This window comes from Porites lutea, chromosome 11 (assembly GCF_958299795.1).
Source record: "Porites lutea chromosome 11, jaPorLute2.1, whole genome shotgun sequence".
NCBI lineage: Eukaryota > Metazoa > Cnidaria > Anthozoa > Scleractinia > Poritidae > Porites > Porites lutea.
The window spans coordinates 19,211,293-19,235,416 of NC_133211.1; the positions used below are offsets into that span (position 1 = coordinate 19,211,293).

At 39.3% G+C, this 24,124-nt stretch overlaps 1 protein-coding gene across 3 annotated transcripts; it reads left to right on the forward strand.

The window, feature by feature from the left end:
- The first annotated feature begins 88 nt into the window (after positions 1–88).
- LOC140951610 (glutathione hydrolase 1 proenzyme-like) lies at positions 89–23,913 on the forward strand. 3 transcript variants are annotated; one of them, XM_073400898.1, is made up of 11 exons: positions 89–284; positions 4,475–4,531; positions 6,535–6,600; positions 7,768–7,931; positions 8,146–8,442; positions 9,690–9,888; positions 10,817–11,121; positions 12,775–12,911; positions 18,517–18,707; positions 20,138–20,378; positions 20,851–23,913. In XM_073400898.1, exons 2-11 carry the CDS (start codon positions 4,503–4,505, stop codon positions 21,118–21,120), a joined length of 1,899 nt encoding a protein of 632 aa, XP_073256999.1. In that variant the 5' UTR covers positions 89–284; positions 4,475–4,502; the 3' UTR covers positions 21,121–23,913. The 3 variants fall into 3 exon arrangements, with proteins under 3 accessions (XP_073256999.1, XP_073256998.1, XP_073257000.1); XM_073400897.1 differs by having other exon boundaries at positions 4,493–4,531; XM_073400899.1 differs by lacking the exon at positions 89–284 and adding an exon at positions 1,824–1,902 and having other exon boundaries at positions 4,493–4,531.
- The last annotated feature ends 211 nt before the right edge of the window (positions 23,914–24,124 follow it).

Consider the following 24,124-nt stretch of genomic DNA (forward strand, 5'->3'; position numbering starts at 1 on the left):
CCCTGGTTTATTAGAGTATTGTCATAGGGCTCCCTGTGCACCTCCCGAATTTTCCTCATTCTTGTCACCTCCTTAGTAGCGTGACTTCGTACAGATCCCAAACTGAAATACTACAGTGATATTGAATGTCAGAAGCACTCGTGGTTTGTTGTTGTTCCGGGGTTGCTGCAGACCAGCACGTTACCACTACTACAATTGTAGCTAGGTTTGCCAACTGACTACAACGGCAATTAGGGGAGAAACGAAGACCATTGCAGCGAAATCCCGGAGACACTCAGTTGAAGGTAAGATACTCCGTCATCAGCGAACGTCTTCTAAACTTCAGTGAGTTTCCAATCGGATTTCAATTGCGAAAATATTCAATGCGTGCGGCACTGTGAGAGTCGAATGTTGTTATTGTTCACTTTCCAGAAATTAATGCTACTTTATCTGGCGTTGTTTTTAATCTACTGGGCTGGATTTGATAAAACTTCAAGCCATATAAATGTAGCCACAAGTCGTGGTAATGGCTAAACTTTAGAATACCCAGCCACTTACTTTAGTTTACCTCGATCGTTGGATAACACAGCTGATAACAGAGGTGCCTTTTGTGCTATCTCTCGTCCTTTAAAGCTGTCAGGTATATGTGGCAGGGTACTCTGATAGTTCGGCGTGTTACGTAGTGCATGTTGCGCGAATGGAAACTGAATGAAAGCGAGAAACAATCCCGAACTTCAAGTTTAATAATAGACGTGCAGTACTGGGTACCGATTAGGCCCGTTTCAAACGTCGTGCTACTGCCGTGCCGAACTCAATTCATAAATTATAAATACATTAGAATACATTTAAAAGTTTGCCAAACCGTGTCTTTATCTTTGTGTTTTGTTTTCGGCAACAGCCGTTCTATTCGACTGCATTAAGTTCGACGTCTGGAACCAAGCACAGGCGGCCCAAACTCATTACATGAACGCGGACGTGACTCTTGCTTGCGAGCGGTGTTGTGTTACAAACGGTTATTTACAAAGGCTTGTATGGGATCGATCGGTTTTTCTTAAAAGAGATAAAAAAATGTTATGTTTTTAAATAAAATCGACGTACCTTATTGCCTTGTTGTATTCTTTGTTGTTTACCCGCGTCTCAGGCCGTTTTGAAGCGTTTTCGGAGAGTTGGCGCTATTTTGGTGTTCCACTGCTAAAAGAAAGACAAGGCAGAACAGTGATTCCTGAAGTGTCCTTCGCTCGAGGCGAATAATTCCACTGGTAAATTACCCCCGGCCTCAACTCTTTCAGAAGTTCCAAGCAGAGATGTTGCAGTTCCATGTCCATTCACTCGATTCGCAATTCCTCCCACAGATCGTTCACTAGCGATGCTTTCATCTCTTGCTCGATCGGCTTCACGATTTCAAAATAGGCTCGTCCAAACTGCCGTGGACCCGTTCACCGATCGCATAGTATGTCGGGTAACTAAAATAAGCCCGGCGAGGGTAGACAGCGGCCCGCACTGGACAAACAAACAAACCCGTTAGCCCCTCTGGCTACTCTCACCGGGCTCATTTTAGTTACCCGACATACTATGCGATCGGTGAACGGGTCCACGGCAGTTTGGACGAGCCTATTTTGAAATCGTGAAGCCGATCGAGCAAGAGATGAAAGCATCGCTAGTGAACGATCTGTGGGAGGGATTGCGAATCGAGTGAATGGACATGGAACTGCAACATCTCTGCTTGGAACTTCTGAAGGAATTGAGGCCGGGGGTAATTTTCCAGTGGAATTATTCGCCTCGAGCGAAGGACACTTCAGGAATCACTGTTCTGCCTTGTCTTTCTTTTAGCAGTAGAACACCAAAATAGCGCTAACTCGCCGAAAACGCTTCAAAACGGCCTGAGACGCGGGTAAACAACAAAGAATACAACAAGGCAATAAGGTACGTCGATTTTATTTAAAAACATAACATTTTTATCTCTTTTAAGAAAAACCGATCGATCCCATACAAGCCTTTGTAAATAACCGTTTGTAACACAACACCGCTCGCAAGCAAGAGTCACGTCCGCGTTCATGTAATGAGTTTGGGCCGCCTGTGAACCAAGTCGTGCTAATGTCGTGCTGCAGTCGAGCTACAGTCGCACCAGCTTAGCACGGCAGTAGCACGACGTTTGAAACAGGCCTTAGTATCATATGTTATTCCGCTGAAACGAGAAGGGTCATCTCAGTCACTCCGTTCCTCGTCTGAGTAAAGTATGATGTAACTCCTGAGAAGTATGATGTAACTCCTGAGAAGTGACAAATTGCGGCTGAAATTAAAGTGCGTTTAGTGATGTTATTCCTTATCTGAACGACTATCTGAACCAGTCTGAACCCCTGACCACTTGACCTAATTCGTTGTTGGCAGAAAGATCTATTAATTAAAAAAGTCCAGTCCATCGTATCGATATGATGATATATCCATGTCCACTTGTGATATTAAAGCATTGCGCAAAAAGCCATTTCTTTCGATCGTGACATGTATTAAATATGACCTCCAATAGACTGTTATATTATACAGTTCACTTTTCCAGTGAAAATGCAAAGCTGACAGTCTATGCGAGTTTCCCTGGGACCGAGCCAAGAAATTCTCAAAAATAACTTTCCGAAGAAACAAATACTGCCTCAGTAGAAATGCCAGACCTAGATATGGAATTTCTAGAGGGGGCAAAAAGTTCTAGATAACTAGTTTTCACATTTCTCTCCCTAGATAATACCATCATTTACAAAAACGTCCAATTTAAGTAAACACAAAAAAATATAGTTAATTCGAAAATAGTGACAGAAAGAGGTATCGTTTTCGTAAACCCGTTTTTCTGCAAGATGTTCTGGAAAATAGTGAGAAAGCCCTGATTTAGTTACCCCCCGCCTAGCGTGAGTTAGCCTGCGAGAGCATCCGGTTTTTTCGGCTCAAGTTTCTAGTTTCACCCGCCGAGGGGTTTCTCGAGGTGTTTTAGAAGTGATAGCGCCGCTCCTCGGTCAAGCAAAGGTCAAGCATACCCGGCCCCTCAAGATTCCATTACATATAGTGAATTAATACTGTGAATACTCATTCCTTGACCTTGGTGTCTTAACAATTGTATGAATAATTCTTGTCTCACGCCTCTAAACATTAGAGCATTGAACCTCTCGACTGTTGTTTATGCGCAAATGGATGAAGAATTATCACGGGAGAATTATTCAGAATTCAATTCGTAAATCATTCATTGCGCCACTAGAAAGAAATTTGAACGCTGTGGCTATATCGCCGGTAACCGGTCAAGGTTTTCAAAACACTAAATAACTGGCAGTCCAGTATTTTCAATAAATTTGACTTATCTAAGAATCCCAACCAACCCAAACTATCATAAGAAAAGAAAAGTCAAGCGCTCCTGAAATGCTTTATAGATCTCAAGAAAAGCGTTTGGTTTACGCTCAGAAAAACGAAACCATGTTTTGTGACACATAACTTTTTTCAGGTCGACTACCGGTCTAGGTTTTTAAAACACTAACTCACCGGCAGTCCTATATTCTCAGTAAATTTGACAAATCAAAAAAATCCAGCTAATCTAAACTATCATACGTCGATTAAGGAAAGTCAAGCGATCCTGAAACGCTCTATAGTCAAGTTAAGCGTTTGGACTCGTTCGGTTTACGCTGGGCTCAGAAAACGAAACCATGTTTTGTGACACTTAGAACTTTTTTCAGCTTTCTCTTCCTCTTTTCTCTTTCCTCCTTCCTCCTTCCTCTTTCCTCTTTCCTCTATCCTCTATCCTCTTTCCTCTTTCCTCTTTCCTCTTTCCTCTTTCCTCTTTCCTCTTTCCTCTTTCCTCTTTCCTCTTTCCTCTTTCCTCTTTCCTCTTTCCTCTTTCCTCTTTCCTCTTTCCTCTTTCCTCTTTCCTACTGCCGGTCATTAGTGTTTTGAAAATCTTGACCGACAGTCGACCTGAAAAAAAGTTGTAAGTGTCACAAAACATGGTTTCGTTTTCTGAGCCCTGAGCGTAAACCAAACGCTAAACTTGAGACCTATAAATCGTTTCAGAATCGTTTGACTTTTCTTCATCAACATATGATAGTTTAAATTTGCTGTTTTTTTCGATTTGTGAAATGTACAGAAAAGACAAGACTGCCGGTCAGTTAGTGTTTTGAAAACCTTGACCGGGAATATACAATCCTCTCAGAGGCATTTGAAAACGATGGTTTATGCAATTTTTTGGGTGGTTGGGGTGGGGGGGGGGGGGAGGTGGGGGTGACAAACAGATAGTATTATGGGGGATTCGGAAATAGATAATAACCTTAAAATTTGGTCATTTCGCTTAACTTCGTAGTGGTGCAGGTACAACAATGAAATGGAGAAAAGCGTGATGCTTTGACAAGCAAAGTTGTTAGTTTTTGTTAACTTGCTTATTTAATAAACCTATATCAACCGGCCTCTTTTGGCGTTCTCGTTCTCGTCGGTCTCTGATGTTTAGTACATTCTTTACCTTCACCTGTAGTTATTGTTAATTTTTTAGATATTGAACAATGGAACTTGGAGAAGCAGAAAATCAGAAGTAAGAAGCTTAAATTTACTTAATATATTTTTTTACAATTATAGCTTCCTCTTATTATTAGCTCTTTCCCTTATCCTGAAGGTTGTCGGGATATTTATCATGGCCTAAAATGGAGGTGGGACCGGAGGAGACCAAACAAAGTGTATTATTAGAAATCAGTGCCTCGCCACTCCCTAAATGAACTATGGGAAGAATAGGTACAAGCTGTCGCAAGGATTTCTGGGATCCATGGGTGGAAAATGTTTATTTATGATTTGCCGATAGTATCCAAAGGCAATCATAACCAATGGCTGTTTAATTTATATTGTTCATAACGTGATCCTATAAATCTATGTGACAAAAGCCTGACTCTCTCTCATGTAGTTTATGTAGTGGCGAAAATTTGGTGCGTTTTGAAATATTCACTTCTAGTACATACGTTGTCTGAAGTTTGTGTGACTTGCGAAAAACTTGTAATTTGTCATAGTAAAGCCTCTCTCTTAGCATTTCTGATCTTAAAAACGAAAAAACATAAAACAAGAAAAAACTTTGGAGACTCACATCTCATTCATTGGCGTACAGTGAGTCAGTAAAATGGTAAATTTTTGCATATCTGTGATCAGTAGTTTTCATTGTTAGGAAAGGATTTTGTTCTTAATTTGATCGAGAAAAAGGTGCAGGTGAGAATGATCATGACTTGTTGAAATGCACAAAAGAAAAGTCCGATCACTCTCTAGCTTTCGTTAAAGTACCAACGAGTGAACATTTCGCGATGGTCAATTTCGGAAAGTAGAAAAAGTGCGGATCATGAGAAATCGAAGTCCCACCTCGGAAGCAAGACGTCCTTTAAGAAATCAAAATCCTATTTTGGAAAATCAAAACTCCATGTTTCAAGGTAATTCCGTGTAGAATACCACGAATAAAGATTGTAATATTATTAGAAATTAGGCGTATCGACAACGGTTAATGTGGTAGCCTGTTCCAGGCTCCGAGATAGTCGGGTCCGCTGAATTGAGAAAGCGCAAACACGAAAATAAAACGGGAGGAAACTGGGAAGAGCGGGGGCGGCGGACTCTCTCCCTTCCTTTTTCCTTTTTCCCGCCCCACCAACTTTTCGCGAGCCTTTTTCTTTCGCGTCTTCCTCACTATCTGAGAGCCTGGAACAGGCTATTAATGTGTCAAATGTCTTATTCAGCTTATTTAAACCAATGATACTGTAAAATTAAGCCAAATTTTACCTAGAAGAATTGTGAGGGGACAACCGAGGAAGGGGAGGTGATACATCCTTTGTCGAGTACCTTCCCAGACTGTGAGCCCTTGTTGTCTTTAATAAAAAACCATATTGGCATTAGAAACCTTCTATTTAATTAGGAGGCTGTGAAAAACGGCTGTCTAGTTCAGTTTTGTTTGTACCAATTACACGTTCTTAATCGCGATGGAACCTAACGTTAGCAAAGTGATTACAGCTTCACGTTAAACAAATAATATCTCCGAAGCATTATCCATCATTTCAAACAAAAAATGAACTTTGAAAAACTGCTAGCCTAAAACGTTTTCAGTTACCATAATTGCAATCCGTTTTTATCTAGTTCTCTGTTTTGTTCATCCATTCCTCCTTTTGTATTTGTTGGTTTGTCTACTGATATCTTCTTTTAAAGTTTTGAACGGTTGTTTTAAAGTTTATCTTAATTTGGTGACAGTCCACACCGTTTGAATTTCGATAGATTGCCTGACAAAGCTCATTTCATAAAGAACCAGTTGTGAATCTTACTCTGTGCAGGTGGCTCGCAACATTAGTGATGGCTGTTGAAATTTTGGCCAATAAAAGTGTCATAAACAAGACCCCGTAGCAAAAATCTTGCTAAATAAGTTTAGGATGATCAAGTATCACCTGCCACTACGACAAGAAAACCGACAGGTGAATTCCTTTGTTAGAAAAACAATTAAACAAACAAACATACAAACGGAATCTGTCGAGAATTAACTGGAAACTAGTGTATCCTCTTCCTTTTTCACATCTTCAGAGCACTAAATAAACTGTCTTCAGATGAACAACCCGTGGATATAGAGTTTGATAAAGGCAGCAGATTGTAAGTAAATATATAGGTTTAGTAAATTAAAGGAAATTCACAGTTATATATAAAACTTTTAACAGTAAAAGTAACAAACTCTGTTATTGAAGTACCAGACTTTTTGATGATTTCTCTCCTTTGACCACTCTGAACAGAAAGCCCAGCCTTTCTGTGAATCTTCTCTGAACCGCCGCAAGGGAATACAGAAAGGCGGATATGTGCAAAATCTTGTATTTAGAAAACGCCGTGAGTAAACTGAATTAATTTACAAAAGCTAGACTGAGCATTGATCCCAACAGCAAAGCCGTAGAAAAGGTGACAGAATGGGAACGAAAATTTGACAAACTAGAATAACGTTTGGTTTACAGCTCTTTATATAAAGCTAACCTTTCTTATTAGTATATGGTGTAGCCTTCTAGCTCTCGGCCGGAGAAAGGTGGGGGAATAAGGCAAAAACTATCTTTTCCTTCCCTCCCTCCCTCCCCCACTTACAACTCATAAGAACTTGCTCGCAGGCTATCTATGAAATGTTTTATTTGGTTGTTAATTTGATAAGTGGGCCATTTCAAATCCCCGGCCTTGGCGAGGTGGAAATTTAAGGCTGAATGTACGGATTCGAAGCTTTTCTGTAAACAAACGAATAGTAGTTGATAAAACTCCAGAAAACAACGAGTCAGTCTATTTTAAGGTGGAATCCATACACAATGACTGTTCAGCGCCCAGTGGGACAAAAGTTAATAACACTCGGCCGATTTGCACAGGTTGCCTAGACATGTGATTTTGCAACCTGAGAGAATGAAATTCTGGCCGTTACCGTTACTTGTTGAACGTTTCAAGATATTTCCCGGCCCCCCGTTTTTTTTTTCTCCCCTAAGTAGTCAAATCGCGCATATTCTTCTATTTTCATCTTCGGAGACCCACTAGCCAACGCAACTGACGGGGTTTTAATGCCCAAGGTACTTCTTTGGCGGCGAAACAGGAGAGAACATCTCAATTTGTCTCCTACCAATCCGCTTCTCGCATCTCTGCTGCCAAATACAACTACAACACTCTTCCACTCCGATCAGCTACGCAGGCTAGAGCGGACCCACTGACAGAAAATCTGGGCTAAGCTAATCCAGGTAAAATCCGAGTGTCTTTGTAGTCCTATTAAATGAAGGGAACATTTTCCTTTTTTCATTTCAGTTCTACTAGGTGCAAAATAATCACTGTGATCGTGGCTGTTGTGGTTGCAATCATCATTCTTTGTGTCGTTCTGATCTTGGTGTTAGCCAAGGACAAAGAAGCGAAACCCACTACTGTAACCCCCACGCCCACAGAATATGTTCCACCGCCCCTACCCACAGGAGGTAAGCTGGTAAACACACTGATCTGTTAAAAAAAAAAATTATGTTAGTAGTTCCTGCTAAAATAATTTTCCGAAAGCGAACTGTTTTCGTGTTTACAGAAAGTTGATCACGTGACTTATTATTGAAAAAGATCTATTGCTCATTTATACAAAACACCACAACGGATTAGCCTCATACATCGCTATTCCATTAATTGTATCTTGACTTTCCTTAGTTCCTGCCGGAGCAGACGGCCCTTATGACCACGGGGTTGTTGCAGCTGATGCAAGTTTGTGCTCTGAGGTGGGCCGAGATATTCTCAAGAAGAACGGGTCAGCGGTCGACTCTGCCATTGCTACATTATTTTGTATAGGCGTCATCAATATGCACTCGGCTGGTATCGGAGGCGGCGGATTTATGACGATCTACAATCGAAGCACGAACAAGGCGGAAGTGATTGACTATAGAGAAGAGGCACCTGGAAGAGCAAACGCTACTATGTATATAAATAGCACCCTTAATTCCAAATATGGTAAGATTCACAATTACTGACGTGCATTTAATGCATTCTCTCTTGATTTTTTATCTCTTTATCTCTAGTTATTTTTTTGGGCTTTAGCAGCGCAATGCTACGAATATAGTATTGTAGTATATTATTGTGTGTTATATCGGAGTTGACACATACCAGGTACAAGCTAAAATGAGACCGACAGCCTTGCCAAGTGAACGTAACCGATCGAATAGTCCAAACGATCAGTTTTCCTGTTGCTACATCCTGTCACCCTATATAACTGAGAGGATTACATCCATGTTTTACATCCGCATGTCACAATTATATTGATTATTTTTCATTTAGTATTGGCCAAATCAGTGGATAGCAATTTTCGCGCGTTTTGTTTGGCTCCAGCGATTCCGAATGTCCTTGACAATTGACTGTCTTTGCTTGGCTAGCTCGTCGTGGATAACTGGATGGAACGTGTCGCTCGGTCATCTCAACGTAAATGTCATGATTCGAAGCGCGGTCTTGCCTAAATTTTTTCACGTTCTTTTCCAGATGGTTAAGCCTTATTATGTAATCCACATTCTTTTCTCACCTTATTTTCTCAGTTAACGTTGTCAGGTCAAATGCTCATCATTATTTATTTGCATTCAGTGTGCAAAATTCACATGCAAAAAAAAAACAATACAACAACAGTTAACAATTATTGGACGAGGTTAAGCAAGATATCGTGATTTGTCAGAAGCGCAGATCAAAAGGCTGAGGCAAATACTGATTAATTAATCTGCCAGACACTGACAAATTACGATGTTTTGCGATCACCGGGTTTGTTTTTTTATTGAATATTTTCGGGAAACGTAGCTATTTGCCATTTTCACGAAAGATGCGATCGCAAGCAGAATATTATTTGCAGCCAAACACGGTTGGGCGACATTGCGTACGAGCAGGCCATTATTTTTAGAGGGCAGTTATTTTCAGGTAACGTGGTGGGTTCCCTACCAATGAGAAGGGAGAAACTTTTGCATCAAATGATAATAATCTTTATTTTTCCTTAATTCAAGTTTCCCAAAAGTGCACAGCCCGCAGGTAGCTAGTGCTAATCCCCGACTTAGCGGGCTAGTCAATCTGACATGAAGATGCCCCCAGTCGCCTCATAATTATTTACATGTACTTTGCTACATTATGGTCACATTATTCGCCCACTATTCTTACATGATTGTCACATTATTGAATCATCATTGATTCTTACATCGTTGTTTCTTCCCCCGTCGTTGGTACAGGAACATCAGCGTCAGGTGTCCCTGGTGAAGTGAGAGGATTTCGTAAAGCTTGGAATAAATATGGTAGATTACCTTGGGAGGATCTTGTACAACCCGCTATTGACCTAGCGAAGAAAGGGTTTCGTTTCGGCTATCCAGCCCATGCAGCAGCTAATAGGTCATCTACCTTACCCTATATCAAGAAAGACCCCGGACTGAGGTAAAGCAGTGGCTATCTAACTTGTTTCCACACTCGAACCATTATTTCCGTGTTGTTCCTCTGCTTTGATTTCAGTGTCGATAGTACGTGAAGAATTTTGGAGGAGTATTATGACCTTGCTATAAACTGAATACTTTCAGTATTTGAATACATAAAATCTAATAAGATTCCTTTTTTAGATTGCTTATATCTTCCTAGGAAGGAAGAGCAAATCGATCAAAGTTGACTCACTGAAAGGAACCACCCGCAGGCTAGATTTTCACGATGAAGGACTTGAATTGAGTGTTAGGTATCCAGGACAACCCCTCCCCCCCCTCACCCTTCCCCCGCTAAAAGATTTTCCTGTCATCCGTAAACAGAACGGAAACTAAATTCTACATACAAAGTACATGACAGCTCATTCTCTTTTGCTGGTGATCAAACGTAACGAAACAGTCGGTTTAAGTATATGTTGCAGTTAAGTTTTTATTTCAGGTAATTTTTGTTTTTCTTTGGTTTTCAATTAAATTGAAAAAAAGACTGAAATAAAAAATTTAACTGCAACATATATATATTTGGCAAACTGAAAATAAATACTTACATGTAATGAATGAATGAATGAATGGATGAATGAGTCAATGAGTTGAGGGATCAATGAAAAAAGAATGAATGAATGAATGAATGATTGAATGAATGAACGAACGAACGAACGAACGAACGAACGAACAAGCGAACGAACGAACGAACGGATTAAAAACAAAACAAAAATATCCAGAACACTCCAGATGGACGGAAGAAGTCAACTACATGTAGATCAGTTGTGTCAAGAACATAGTGACCAGCTAGTCTGGGCAACATCCTTGAGAGACGCGCAAAAATGGAATTTACTTGTTAAGTTGACGAAGAGCTGTTGCTAAAAAAAATTGACTGATCATTAATTACTTTCCAGCGAGCTTCTTATAGACAAAGCGGGTAACTTGAAGAAATTAGGAACTGTTCTAAAAATGCCGAAATATGCAAGAACTCTGGAGACAATTCGCGATGAGCCGGATAGCTTCTATTCTGGTGAACTGGCTAAAAGTATTGTGAAAGATATTCAAGACGGTGGAGGAATAATCACACTAGAGGACATGAAAAATTACACAGCCAAAGTTCGAACTCCGCTTTCTGATACCATGGGAGATTTAAAGTGGTATACTAACCCACCCCCTGGTAGCGGTGCCGTGCTTTCGATGATCCTCAACATACTAAAAGGTAAATTCTATATTATTTTGTCAGTACACGAGTTATATATATGGACAACTGTTTTCTTTGTTTTTTCTTTACATAGAATGAAATTCATTAGTTTAATAAGCTGTGATTATAGTGTGCTGACCAATTCACGTGCATGAAGAACACTATAGAAGTGATGTAGATTAGTCACGCATTATGGCCATTAGATGGAAGCAGTGACTTCTAGGATTGTTTGGGTGGGCAACTGTTCATTATTATTCGTCGAATGGTATTCAAGGCAACTATTAACCAATCTTATTATTCATTCAAAATATTTCCCCGATTCGGATTGGCTAAAAGCACACGCATAATTCACCATAACCAGTTACTGATGACCAAATTTGGAAGAATTTTGTGTTTAACGAGGAAATGACGTCAAAAATGCAGCGTTCTTGCAGGTTAATGAACCGTTAACCGAGAAGACCTGGGGACGAGGCTAAGTTGTTTTGGTTGTGAAAACAAAAGATGGCAGACATTTCACTCGTTTCAACAGTAAGAACTAGGCGAAATTATAGCTAAGAACGTGGCAAGAACAACAAGAACACAACTCGAAGCGCGACATCTGCTATTTGGAGAATATTTGCGGAGCTGAACAACCCTAAACGTGCACTATCGAAGGTAAACTTAACATCGATGGAGGTAAGCATGTTTTAGCTTCATTTTTAAACTAGGAATTATTTTGAATGAATAATAAAACGATTATTGAATTCGGCTTTCGTATCATATGAAGAATTATGGAGATCTCGGAGGGTGTTATCCCCCTCGGCCTACGGCCTCGACGGATAACACCCTCCTCGATCTCCATAATTCTTCATAAGATACTCAGCCTCTCTCATTAATTGTTAAATAACTTATGTTCACAAGTAAAACATGGTCTTTATAAAATTTGTAACGGTCTGGGATGGTTGCGACCCTGTCTGAAGTTGTTTGAGTCGGGCGTAAGCCAGACGATCTTAAGCGCCAAAGACAAATGTTCTCATTTTATTTTAGCGATCGCTGACATGGCGTGTTTCTTTGACCTGATTTGGGTGCGCATGCGAAAAGGGCGTCAAGCATTTAAGCCAGACGATCTTAAACGCCACAGACAAATGTTCTCATTTTATTTTAGCGATCGCTGACATGGCGTGTTTCTTTGACTTGATTTTGGTGCGCATGCGAAAAGGGCGTCAAGCATTTATCTCTCGTATATTGGACAATAAGCCGAGAGCGTGTTTTACACGTAATAGAAGCAATAGTGGATAATGGAGATTGATCGCGTGATCCAAACTGGTCTCCACTGGCCATAGAGACTGCAATTCCGCCTAAAGAAGCTCCTGCGAAAGAAGGGAAAGTGCATATGACCGTCTGCAATGTGATTTTCTCCAGAACTTAACTAATTTTGGAATCAGATTCCCTTGAACGCATTGGAGCTGAAGGAACTTCCCACAGAGCAGACCGGCTTGTTTCGTCTGTTTAAAGTTTCCTCGTTGCGATTCAATTTTGCCCCTGTTTAATTTTCAGTTTCCTTGTTTGTTTTTGGGTCGTTTTGAACATGAATAACATATTCAGTCGCACACTGAAAGGAAACGTACTCGCCCTACTCACTAATAAACGTGAACCTTATACAAGACAACCCGTCTCTAACGTTATATACAGGTTACAATTTTACACAAGATAGCCGCAAAGATCTCAATAGCTCGATTCTGACGTACCATCGAATAATAGAGGCCTTCAAGTTTGCTTATGCGTACAGAGCACTCCTAGGAGATGAAGACTACTGGGACGTGAGTGAGGTAAGAGGGTAATATAGGCTGCGTTCATAAGGCAACGGAGGATTTTTCGACCGGTTGAAAATTTGTGCGTTTAGATGTTCAGCTTAGACAAGGAACACGAAAATTTTGTCGCCTAGCCGTCCAAAGTTTTAATGAACTACTTCAATGTCAATAATTCAACTTTATTAAACAAAAATTTAACCGGCTTTATTTAGTCGAAACCCATGTTTCTTATAGCCCATGTGACTTATCAATGTTTTCAACTGGTCGAAAATTCGTTTAATGCCGTATAAACATAACGATAGACTTCTTCGCAAAAGTGCAGCAACGGTTAATTTTTGTCACTCAGTACGGTTTTGGACCGTCATTAGGGAAAGTAAAGAAAGCTCCTCTTGAAATGCATTATTTGCGCTGAAGAGCTGGTTAAGTGACGGAGTATATCATCGAGCAGATCTGGCGAAAAAAGGATATAAGAGAGAAGTAAATTTGAAGCTTACAAAAGCGTCCATACAGCTCAGTCAAATTGTTGCAATTAACGAACTCTGAACAATATTAATTAATCTCTTTTGTACAAATGAGACGAACATTTCAAAGCTGTATCCTTCACGAGTAAAATGAAACATAGACAGTGCATTTTATGCCAGCAATTAGAAACAAAATGCGTAATGAAGTGTAATTATAAGAATACCAATTTATGCACTGAAGCACACGTACCAACTCCGCTATGGCTGCCACTGCCGGGGTGATATGGTTGTGCGCATGCACAAGGTACTGGCCATACCGCGGATTTCACCGGCGAAAAATGTCTGCGCATGCTCTACTAAAAATGACACGTGATCTATTTCGCGCAATGTCATTGGCTCTGAGGCAAAAATGCCGGTTGAGATGAAAAAAATAATGGCTGTTTTTTTGACAGTGATAGCGTTGTGGTTTTCTTGCCATAGTAAGAGATCAAAAAACATTTTGGTGAAAGTTTTGAGTGGAATGTTTTCTCTAGAAAATGTAGCGCCTTGGAAACGGCGGACAAACCCAGTGGTGGGTATTTGTCGGAGATATTGGCTTTGCAATCGCCGGCATGGGTGCGAAAGGCATGCCAAAAAGGTGGGTAATTTTGACTTTCTATGCTTACTGTTAGTTTCGTGCACATCGGTACAACAGGAAATTGTAAAGAAGTGAAAGAAAAATTATTGGGCTTTGTTATGTATATAAATTAGCTTGTACCGCTGTGCACGGAAGCGGCAGTTGTGTTAAACGTGTGGACCGTTTTCGTACCAAATATCGACTTGCATCTTTGAAGTTCAGGGACCCTCTGGAGGTCTAGTTCAGTGTATCCTCAAACATTCGAATTTTCATTTATTAAGCTTCGCTGGCATTTTATGCTCAGGTTAAAGTTTCTCGCCCCACAGTCCAACACAAGAGAAAATTGAAAGGTACAGCTGGTGGAGGGCCGTTTGAGCAACAGAATAATAATCATTATAATTATAATTAATAGGAAGACCGCTAAACCTATATCAGCTCGTTTTCTCTTTAGAATGTGTGTCAAATGGGACACGATTTTGATCGATCGAAAGTGAAAAAAATAGTATTTTCCCTAGAGACCGTACATGCATTATGCGTGCACAAAGTTGTTTTTTTAACTGAGAACAAAAATTGCCCTATCATGTTTGGCACCTTGTATTACAATTTCTACTATTTCCTGAACGTTTGGTGGAAGTTATTCTGTACTTGTACTTAGACATCTTTTTTAATCAGCCATGGCATTAATGTTTTCAGGTGGATTGTTCCATAATAATTTGCCCCTCTGTATTTCACTGAGAATTCTTTGGCTGTTAATCTATGTATACATGTATGTTGTGCACAGTTAATTTTGTATCTCAGCATAAATATTATTTTTTCTTTTATTTTTAGCATACATTGCCATACACAAAAAGAACAGAAAATTATAAATTAACTGCAATAAAAAAATTGACTACAATATTAGAATAAAATTTTATATTAGATGCTGATCAGGTATATTTGTGATAATTATGTAAAGTCTTTTTTTGTGAAATAATCTTGAAAAATAGCAGGTAATGTTCCAAAGAAGGATAAAAGTGTAATGAGATCTACATGTCATGATTGAATAAAAATGTTTTGGCTTTTCATAAACTGAGAATTGTCTAAAATAAAAAGGCAGAGCTGTCATTAGGGGCTGTAACCCATAACACCTGTTACAGCTGAGCTCACTTGATGTTACAGGTGATCAAAGTGGAAAGCTGAAGGTGGTAATTTAAATTTTTGGGACCTGTATTGGGTGAATCTTCATTTGCTATGGCTGTTTCAAAACGTAATGACAGCCCTGAAAAGGGAGGGTTATATCTCTGTAGAGCAATCCTTGGAGTTATTTTTTTTTTTTTTACACCAGCATACTTGCCCTCTTTGGGTCACAGAAGATTGCTAGCATTGGGGGTTTACCTGTACTGTGTATTTATTAATTGTGATTGAGTACTTTTAAGTTTTATAATATGTATATGCATAATCAGTTCTTGTTTTGCCAAAAAATGCTTTCCAAAATATGGGTTTTCTTATTTACGATGTCAGCTAGAGCCAAAAATTGGCACATCATGCTTGTTAGTTTCAGCCGGTGAGAAATTTGGTACATCAAGTACAAACTTGTCCAGTTTTCAATTCCAAACCTTTGTCAAATTCATGGTTGCATGATTGATGCATGCACAGCAAAACATTAATTTTTGACATTGTTTCATTTTCTTCAACAAAAGACCAATTTACATAACTTAAAAAAAGGGTAAGAAAATACATGTAACTTAAAAATAATATACATTTCCTTTCTTTAAGTTCCATCATGAGGTCACATAGTATTACATCTTTCTGATTGTTGAGTGTTGGATTTTCTTTTGTACATGTATCAAATTCATCCATGAATTGGCTCACAGGAGGCAATGACTATGATCGATAGAGTGCAGTCAGACCCTTCAAAGTATTATTGTACACTGTAGCATCCCATCAACACTGTAAGGAGTTTCAAATAGTAAGTTGTTCGTAATTAAATTTTTATACCATCTGGAATATTAAGATAAAAAGAACTGCTGGTAAATGAAATTATAAGCACCACTTTATGGACAGCTCATTATTACAGACAGTTTTCTTTGTCCACAGAGAACCCAAACAGTGTATTAGCTAAGAAATAATAATTTAGATGTACATGTAGTAACACTGTATTAGCTTATAAGATAGTTATCTTGAGGTGTAACTGTTGCATCCGACTCACCTGACAAGCAAGCATTTGACACTGGCAATGTTAACGATCTCTGATTCAAATCCCTTGTAAAACGAATCATAAAGAAACAGGAACACAGGTTCTTACATCTTATGTTATTAGCTACTACAGCATAAATGCATCTTAGAATTATCCCATTGGCTAATACAGCATTTGAGTTCACTGTATCCTGTCTTTGGGCCGTAGCAAAAGGGGACTGCTCTACAATGTACACTGTAGCTGTAAGCAAAGTACCAAGCTTTTTGAGAAAAATCCACTTTTCAGCATAAAACGACCAAATCTGGCTATTTAATGCAAAATCAGGTGAAAAAGTCAGCAAAAGGCGATTTGTAGGTTTTTTGATTAAGGGATAGGTAGCATGATGGTCATGGACCGCTTGCATGTGTATATCCAACAGTGTTTATTTACTGTGCAATATCAGGGCTGTCAAAAAGTTTTAAGTAGCAGGCTCATAATAAAATAGTAGTAGGCAGCTTTGGAACTCGCACCAAAGGATTTTGTTAGAGTCTCAGTAATGTCCCAGACCTTCCACGACATTGCACCGTTCTAATGTTTCACAGATCTAATTACTGTTTAAATATGCATTCAATGTGATTCAAACCTGGGAAAAACCTTACAGGAGTTTAAAGTTTGGAGTAAACTTTTAGTCTTCATGAAATTTTAGTTGGATCATGTTGATGAATGCAGTTGTGTAGGATATGCAGTTTCCTATTTTGATCTTCTGTCAGAATTATGAGAGAACTCTCAAATACAGATCTCATTCAAACATTATAGTTTCATTGTAATTACCATTTGTTTCTTTTCCTATAAACTTCTCATCAGGTCTACATTTTGCATGAATTTAATGTGATATATATTTGAAGCGGTTGTTGGTTTACAGTGAAGTGTTTTTCACTTTGTTTTTTTTTATATGAAGTTGAGTTTCTTCTTAGTTGTTGGCTAAGGCAGTGTTGAAGTAGTGACATGCTAACATACTTTATTGTTCATTTCTCTTCAGAAAAGATTGATTGATCCTGAATCAAACAAAGTGCAGCTTGACAAACAAGATTTTTGAAGAACAAATGTGTATTCAAGCAAAGTATATGTCCCTGACAGTGTCAATAAAATTTATTAATGGAAAGATCTGGGTTTTTATTCCTTTGTAGCACTTTTCACTACTCATCACTTTTCTAACCTATATAGTAAAAAGATCATATAGTATAATCAGTATTTTTTCCAACTAACATATTTGCAATCAAAGTTCTCTTCTTTTATATATAGTATTGCCCTAATTTTAAAAATTTCATTAACTTATTCAGATCAAGCACAGTAACCATTGAAAAGAAAAAAAGAAAAAAAAACCTGCTCGGTCATAGACGGCTTTAAAGTTTTGATATTAAAATTGCAATGAAAAGAACATGAATGCAGACACTACAGTTCATTTAGCTCATGTTCAAGCTTTTTTTATAAATTAGAAAGTCTTGCTGGAGAAGACATAATTTTGCTTTATCTTTTCGGTAAAAAAGTAATAAAATAACTTCCAGGTGTCTAAGCAATTTCAAAGGCCCCATAGTGTCTTATTTCTCCGCTGCATAGAGCTGTGAACAAAGGCCGTTCTTTCTAGTGACCCGGCTTTCATAAAAAATATTGCTGTCCTTCGTGATCGTGAAGAGTACTGCAAAGTTGAATCTGGTAAACCGGCCAAGACGCGAGCATCGCAGGGAACGAATCCCATAGGAATAGGTGAAAAAGGATAATAAAAAGTCTAGGCTATTCTAAAAATATCCGTATATGCATTTGCAACTCATATTAAGCCGCAATTTCACTTCTTTCCACTGGAATAAACAAACGATGGATGTATTGCCGCCATTTTGAATTTGGCAATGTCACGTGGTCGCGCGTCGACCAATCAGACAATTTTCGCCGGTGAAACCGCGGATTTGGTACGTGTGCCGGTTCAGTGAATAATTTGGTATTGTAATTATAAGAATGGTAGTGTGCCAGTTTGGACGTGGCTATGTCACGCTATTTTCTTTCTTTTTTAAAACGCTAAAACGTTCGTGTCCTTCAGATCAATTAAATTCCAAAAATAAGGGTCTAGTTTGTTATACTTGAAATGATTATGGTTAGTGCTCCCTGATGAAATTGTTCGATAGCATCTTCATTACTCTACATACAAAAGCATCTGTGTATTGCCAGTGAAGGTACTAAGTAATGACAAGTCAGGATCAGTCAGGGCAGACTTGATCTAGAACAGCAAGACCTTCGTGACTTAGCCACTTTGCCATGAATTCCTCCTGCATGCCCACCTGCAGTGAACTTTTGCTGGCATCAATCCTTACGATGTGATCTACTTCTTTCTTTTACCAGGTCGTGAAAAATATGACCAGTGGTAAGTATGGAGATTATCTTCGCCACAAGATTTATGATAACCGGACCTTTCAGGACTACAGATATTACGGAGATTTTTACTCCAGTACAAATGTTGGAGGGACTTCACATCTTTCCATCATTTCGCCTGACGGGGATGCTGTTGCTGCTACCAATACCATAAACCTTTAGTACGTAGGTTTGTTATTCTTACAAAATATCCAGAAAGCAAACTGAGAACTCCCCTTAAAAGGTAGTCTGCTACACAGCCGTTTTTAGAGTCATCACGCAACGCTCCTCCCCGGGAGGAGGTGGGGAGCAGCGTTGCGTGACAACACTAAAAACGGCTGTGTAGCAGACTACTTAAAAGGAGCTGTATCAAGAAATGTATTAAAATTCAAACGGTGAGTGGGAACTGGGAACTGCCACCAAATTGAGTGAAACATTACAATAAAATAACCCTCGAACCATTAAAGAAAGGTATTTTTAATACCGTAAATAAACAGGGAGACACAGATAGGCAAACTTGAAGGAGATTGAAACGGATTACAATTGCACTCACTCACACTCACTTGGTCGCCCGAAGGCGGGCAACCACTAGATCTTTCCACAGCCTCTTATCAGCCATCAGCCATTACATTACAATTGCCATTACAATTGCGATTTTTATAAAAACTTGTTAGCCTAAGGTTTTGTCAAAGTTCACTTTTTGCTGTTCTGATTTATAACCCCTGACGTTCGATATGGTTTGATATAATGCTTCGTGGACATATTTGTATTACTCGAAGCCGTGATTTTGTCTTTCACAAGTAATTTCTTGAGTTGCCTACCCTCTTTCCCCGAGTTTCAACTTATCAGTCTATATGTAAGAGGTTTTTCTTGACGACAGCACGGCGACCACACATAAGTGCCTGTGATCTAGTGGTTGTGGATCGAAAGTCGACAGCTTTACAGGACCTACACAGGCTGATTTTTAACGGTGTCGTAACGGATAGAGAACAAACTCCTGGTGCATGGTACTGTTGTCATACGGCAAAAGGACAGTTCTACTTTGCTGGTTTTCGAATCTTTTCAAGCTGTTGAACAACAGTTGTTTTCAATTGGCTGATCGTGTGAACAATCATGCTCCACAAGTCAAGGATGCGATTGAAGGATTTCTAGTCTGAACTGGCGAAAATTATAGCTGGTGTCCCTTGTTTTGCAATGTGTGAAAGCTGCTTGGTAGTACTTTTCTACAATGGCACTCCTTGTGTACTACTTGATACCACATATGCTGTGCCGACTAAGACAACAATTAGAAACTAAATGTGAAGTGGCCCATGCGTAATTATAACAAGGACACCGTGCACAACCAATACTAATAATGAAGATGATAATGATGATGATGACGATTATAATGATGATGATGATAATAATTGTGATAAAAACAGTTCTGGCAATGTCAGATACTTTTCCTCTCATCGACTCACTCTTCCACTTCTCCCCCCAGACCACCCCACTTAGGGAGGTGGCGCCCCTACTATATTGTACATATAATGTGAATGAAATAACTGAGTATTTGTTTTAATTTTGTGTAACTAGTTACTTACTGATTTTTTTTTTCATTTTGCCTATCCGGCAGCTATGGATGTAAGTATCGTTCTACTCGCACTGGTATTATCTACAACAACGAGATGGACGACTTCTCTACCCCTGGTAAAAAGAACAATTTTGGCGTCGAGCCATCGGAGAGCAACTTTATTAAAGCCGGGAAACGTCCAATGTCTTCAATGACCCCTTCAATATTTGTGGATAGCAGGGGCGTTCCTCGTTTGGCGGTTGGAGCATCAGGTGGCACACGAATCACCACTGCTATCTCATTGGTGAGATTTCTAGTGACTATTTTCTTGACACCCTACGAACGCGGAGTTTGTCTATAAAAAATGTCTTATAAGTATTGTTTCTAATCAACGGCCTATTGTTTAATGTGCGACTATAGTACTTCGATTGTGACGTCCTCATACATCCAAATATCTTGTTTAGGGCAGAGAGGACGAATACCATACTCTGTAAAGCGGCACATCCCCGTATAGGTTCCTTTAAGGGAGTCCCCCCTCGGGGGTATGAAGTATCCCTTCGCTCCTTTGTACTCTGTAGCCTTGAGTTCAACGTCTCGGTGATGCATGTAATCTTCTTTTGAAGATCTTCTTCTGGTGGGCCACAAAAAAACCCGACACATCAAGTCGTTTAACAGTCGCTGAAATTACACCTGTGAACAAGTAAATTGTTTTTCCTTTGAACTGAAGATTCAATGATTTCATTTGATGATTTTGCCATTTCTTTCCACCTGTTCAGGTTGTAATGAATTATTTCTGGTTCGGCCGAAATCTATCGGAAGCTATCTTGGACCCCAGGGTTCATCATCAGTTACTTCCGGACTACATTCGCATTGATAAATTCTACCCAATATCCAAAGACCTCCAAGCGGGACTACGAAGGCTTGGGCACAACGACATTCAGGCAAAAACCATCACCGCAGTTGTACAGGCCGCGGCTATAGCTCCTGATGGAAAAATATATGGCAAGGCGGATCCCAGAAAGAAATCCTTTGCAGCAGGCTTTTAGCCAGTGAATAATTATCCTTAGCGAGTAGACATGCGTATGAGGCAATTTCAATGATGGACATTGATACCTCTGAACAAGAAGCAATTTTCGAACTGAAATAACTATAAATATCTGCTGATATGTCTAAAGGTCTCTTTAATGATTTGTAACACAGAGAAAAAGTTAAAGAAACAGTTTCGCATCGACAAGACTCATCCTTCCTCTATAGATTGGGCTCGATTTCTCACATAAAACATGGGATCGAAGCTCTTTTGATAGAAAGCGTTTCATAAACGAGAAAATCGACAAATTTTGAGTGGCACTTTGTCAAAATGCACAATTGGCTTTCTTCTTTTTCCATGCATGATTTGATCTGATGTAAATGATGTCTTACAAGAGTCGACTGCATCGTACCCTTTTTTTCACTGTTCTACGAATTGATCAAATGATTTAATTTGAGACACACCCAAGATTTTTGTACGAATAGTTGATGATGATTTCAGCATTACTGTCTTCAGCAATACCCTAAATTAGATACATCACCTTCTTAGTGTAATTTGAATCGGACCAAGAGACTATCTTTTGGTTCCTCGACAGAGTGACCATAGGAACAACGTAGACTACCGGTATGTAACTTGATGTATATGCCAGTATACTTTCCAGGTTTTTTCACTCCATATAAACTCTAGGCTCAGTGTGCGTATTGATTGACACATATAAAACGTATATTAGGATACATCTTTTGAGTTTAATGTTGATAAAATAATTGAAATAAATTTGATATTAAAATTAGATATGACAAGAAAAAATAATAGTTAGAATGACGAAGCCAACAAGCAAACAGCAAGAAACCTTGAATGGTTTCCAGTTTTCAGTCAGATGGTCTGGTAGCTTTAGGCTGTATGTGTGGCTCACACTAGTTAACAATATTTCTCGAGCCAGAATGGAATAATTGTTTTAGTAAATCCAACTATTTGGTCAAAAAATATCGAGACAAAACAACTTTAGCTAGATAAAGCCAGACTTTAATCCTTTTTTGCCGCCAAAAAGCCGGCGTTTTTCGCTACTAGTGGGCCATAACATATAGTCTAGTAGTAGCTCAACCAATCAGAACGCAGCATTGATGATAGACCACTAGTTGGATTTTACTAGTACCGGATAGCTTTGAACACCTATCCCGGCCAATATGGGACTCTCCACTTAAGATATCGCGCCGAAATCACCGTTCTTAATGTGTGTGAACAGAAGCCCTTGGTTATTCGCGCGGTATGGTTTTCGCAATAGCTATCCGGTATACCGTGTGAACATAACCTTATTTCGAGCTGCTGTCTGTTGGTTTTTTAGACTTGCTCACAAGTCGACTTTTTTGAGAGACGAGGTCGAGCGGGAACGTGCGAGAGGTAGGTAAACTAGAGTCGTTTTCCCAAGGACCTAGGGTGCTTACCATTTGATAGGAAATTTCGGAAATTCCGGATGAAAGGTAAATGGTAAGGTAGCTTTTCGGAAATTCCAACCGAAAATTGAGGAGTACGTTTTGAGGTAGTCCGTTCATTCCGGTTGGTACGAACCAAACGGAATGTGCTTACCATTTATCACTTTCTCGGTTCCTTCTCGGTTCAAGACTCACGATACACAATATTCGCCCTTTTTTTTGGATTTAAACCGTAACGGATGTGGCAATTCTACGGTAAACTGGTAAATCGCTTACCATTATGCTTTCGACACCCCAACCGGATGTTTTGGTCCAGGGGCACACAACGACAATTCTCGGAAAAATATCTGTTCGGAAGACGATTTGAGATCTAGAATTTTCGGAATATTTGCTGTAAAATTTCTTGCTTACCTGCTTCTCCTAGGATTTTCGAACATCTAAAATATGGTATAATTGCCTATTTTTAACGGATTTTTACCCTAAAAAGGTCACCTAGAATTTTCGGGAGCCTTTTTTCTGGCTGAAATTTTCGAAAAGGTAAGTTTTGATCCCTATAATTTTCGGATCACTAGACTTTCAGCTAGGAAATCCGAACAGATGAAAAATTTTTAGGGGATAAAAATATGCCTATATCTACCGTTTAAATACCAAAATACGTTTAACAATGCTATGTTTTAGCGGTTTTGAACTAAATTATCGTTGGGTGCCCCTGTTGGTCAAATGGTAAGCACCCCTAGACTTTCAAACAAGTCCTTCGTCCGATTTAACTATGATGACGCATGAAAACCTCTCGCGACTTCTTTCGTTTGGAAGCTGCTCGCTAAGAAACTCGTAAGGTCGACTTGAAGCAAGTCTACAAAGGACCCAACCAAAACCATCTTCTAGAAAGTCTGTCTATATTAGCCCGCTCAGAAAGCGAGTGCGTTAACCAATTAGAATCCGGGATTTACACTCAATTGTACAGTTGTATACTATAGCTAAAAGAATTTTAAAACTATAGTCGAAGCTCACCTTGCGAATGTTTTGAGACCTCATTTGAACTCTAGCTCTACTAAAGCTCTTCGCGTTAGCGACGGTTACTTTTTCTGTGAATTACCAGCTGGTCAGTCTTTTTCTGTTAACTTCGTCTCGTAAACGAACAATCAGAGTCAACATTTATAACATAAAAAATAGCTAGTTATCTCTTTCTTTTTGATTAAAGTTGGGATAATACATAACATTTTTTAGGGCTAATGGTTTGTTAACTCCGAATGTGACAAGAAATAGAAAAGAATGTTTTTAATCAACATTATTTTATCTGAATGTCAGTATTGGTCACTAATAAAGTATACCAGCCCATTAAAATCCCAAGCTATTCGCTTTAAAGCTCGGGGAAGGGGAAAGACACGCTTGGATAGTGATTGAGCCAACGTGACTGACACCGCCAACTACGCAGGTTATAAGTGTTTTCCGATATTGTGCGTTTCGTCTCAGCACGGCCGCAAAAAAATCGCCGTTTCTCGATGACAAAGCAATTTTTGTATGTAGTAACACGTTTTATATACACTTGCATGAATTTTAAGATCGAAGGTTAGCTGGAATAGGCTGGATAGA

What these genes read in the sequence shown, in the direction of transcription:
- LOC140951610 (XM_073400898.1), top strand. Translation starts at nt 4,503, where the DNA reads ATGGAACTTGGAGAAGCAGAAAATCAGAA. An exon ending in ACCGCCCCTACCCACAGGAG is followed by an intron (nt 7,932 to 8,145) that starts GTAAGCTGGTAA and finishes GACTTTCCTTAG; the next exon opens with TTCCTGCCGGAGCAGACGGC. An exon ending in ACCAATACCATAAACCTTTA is followed by an intron (nt 18,708 to 20,137) that starts GTACGTAGGTTT and finishes CCTATCCGGCAG; the next exon opens with CTATGGATGTAAGTATCGTT.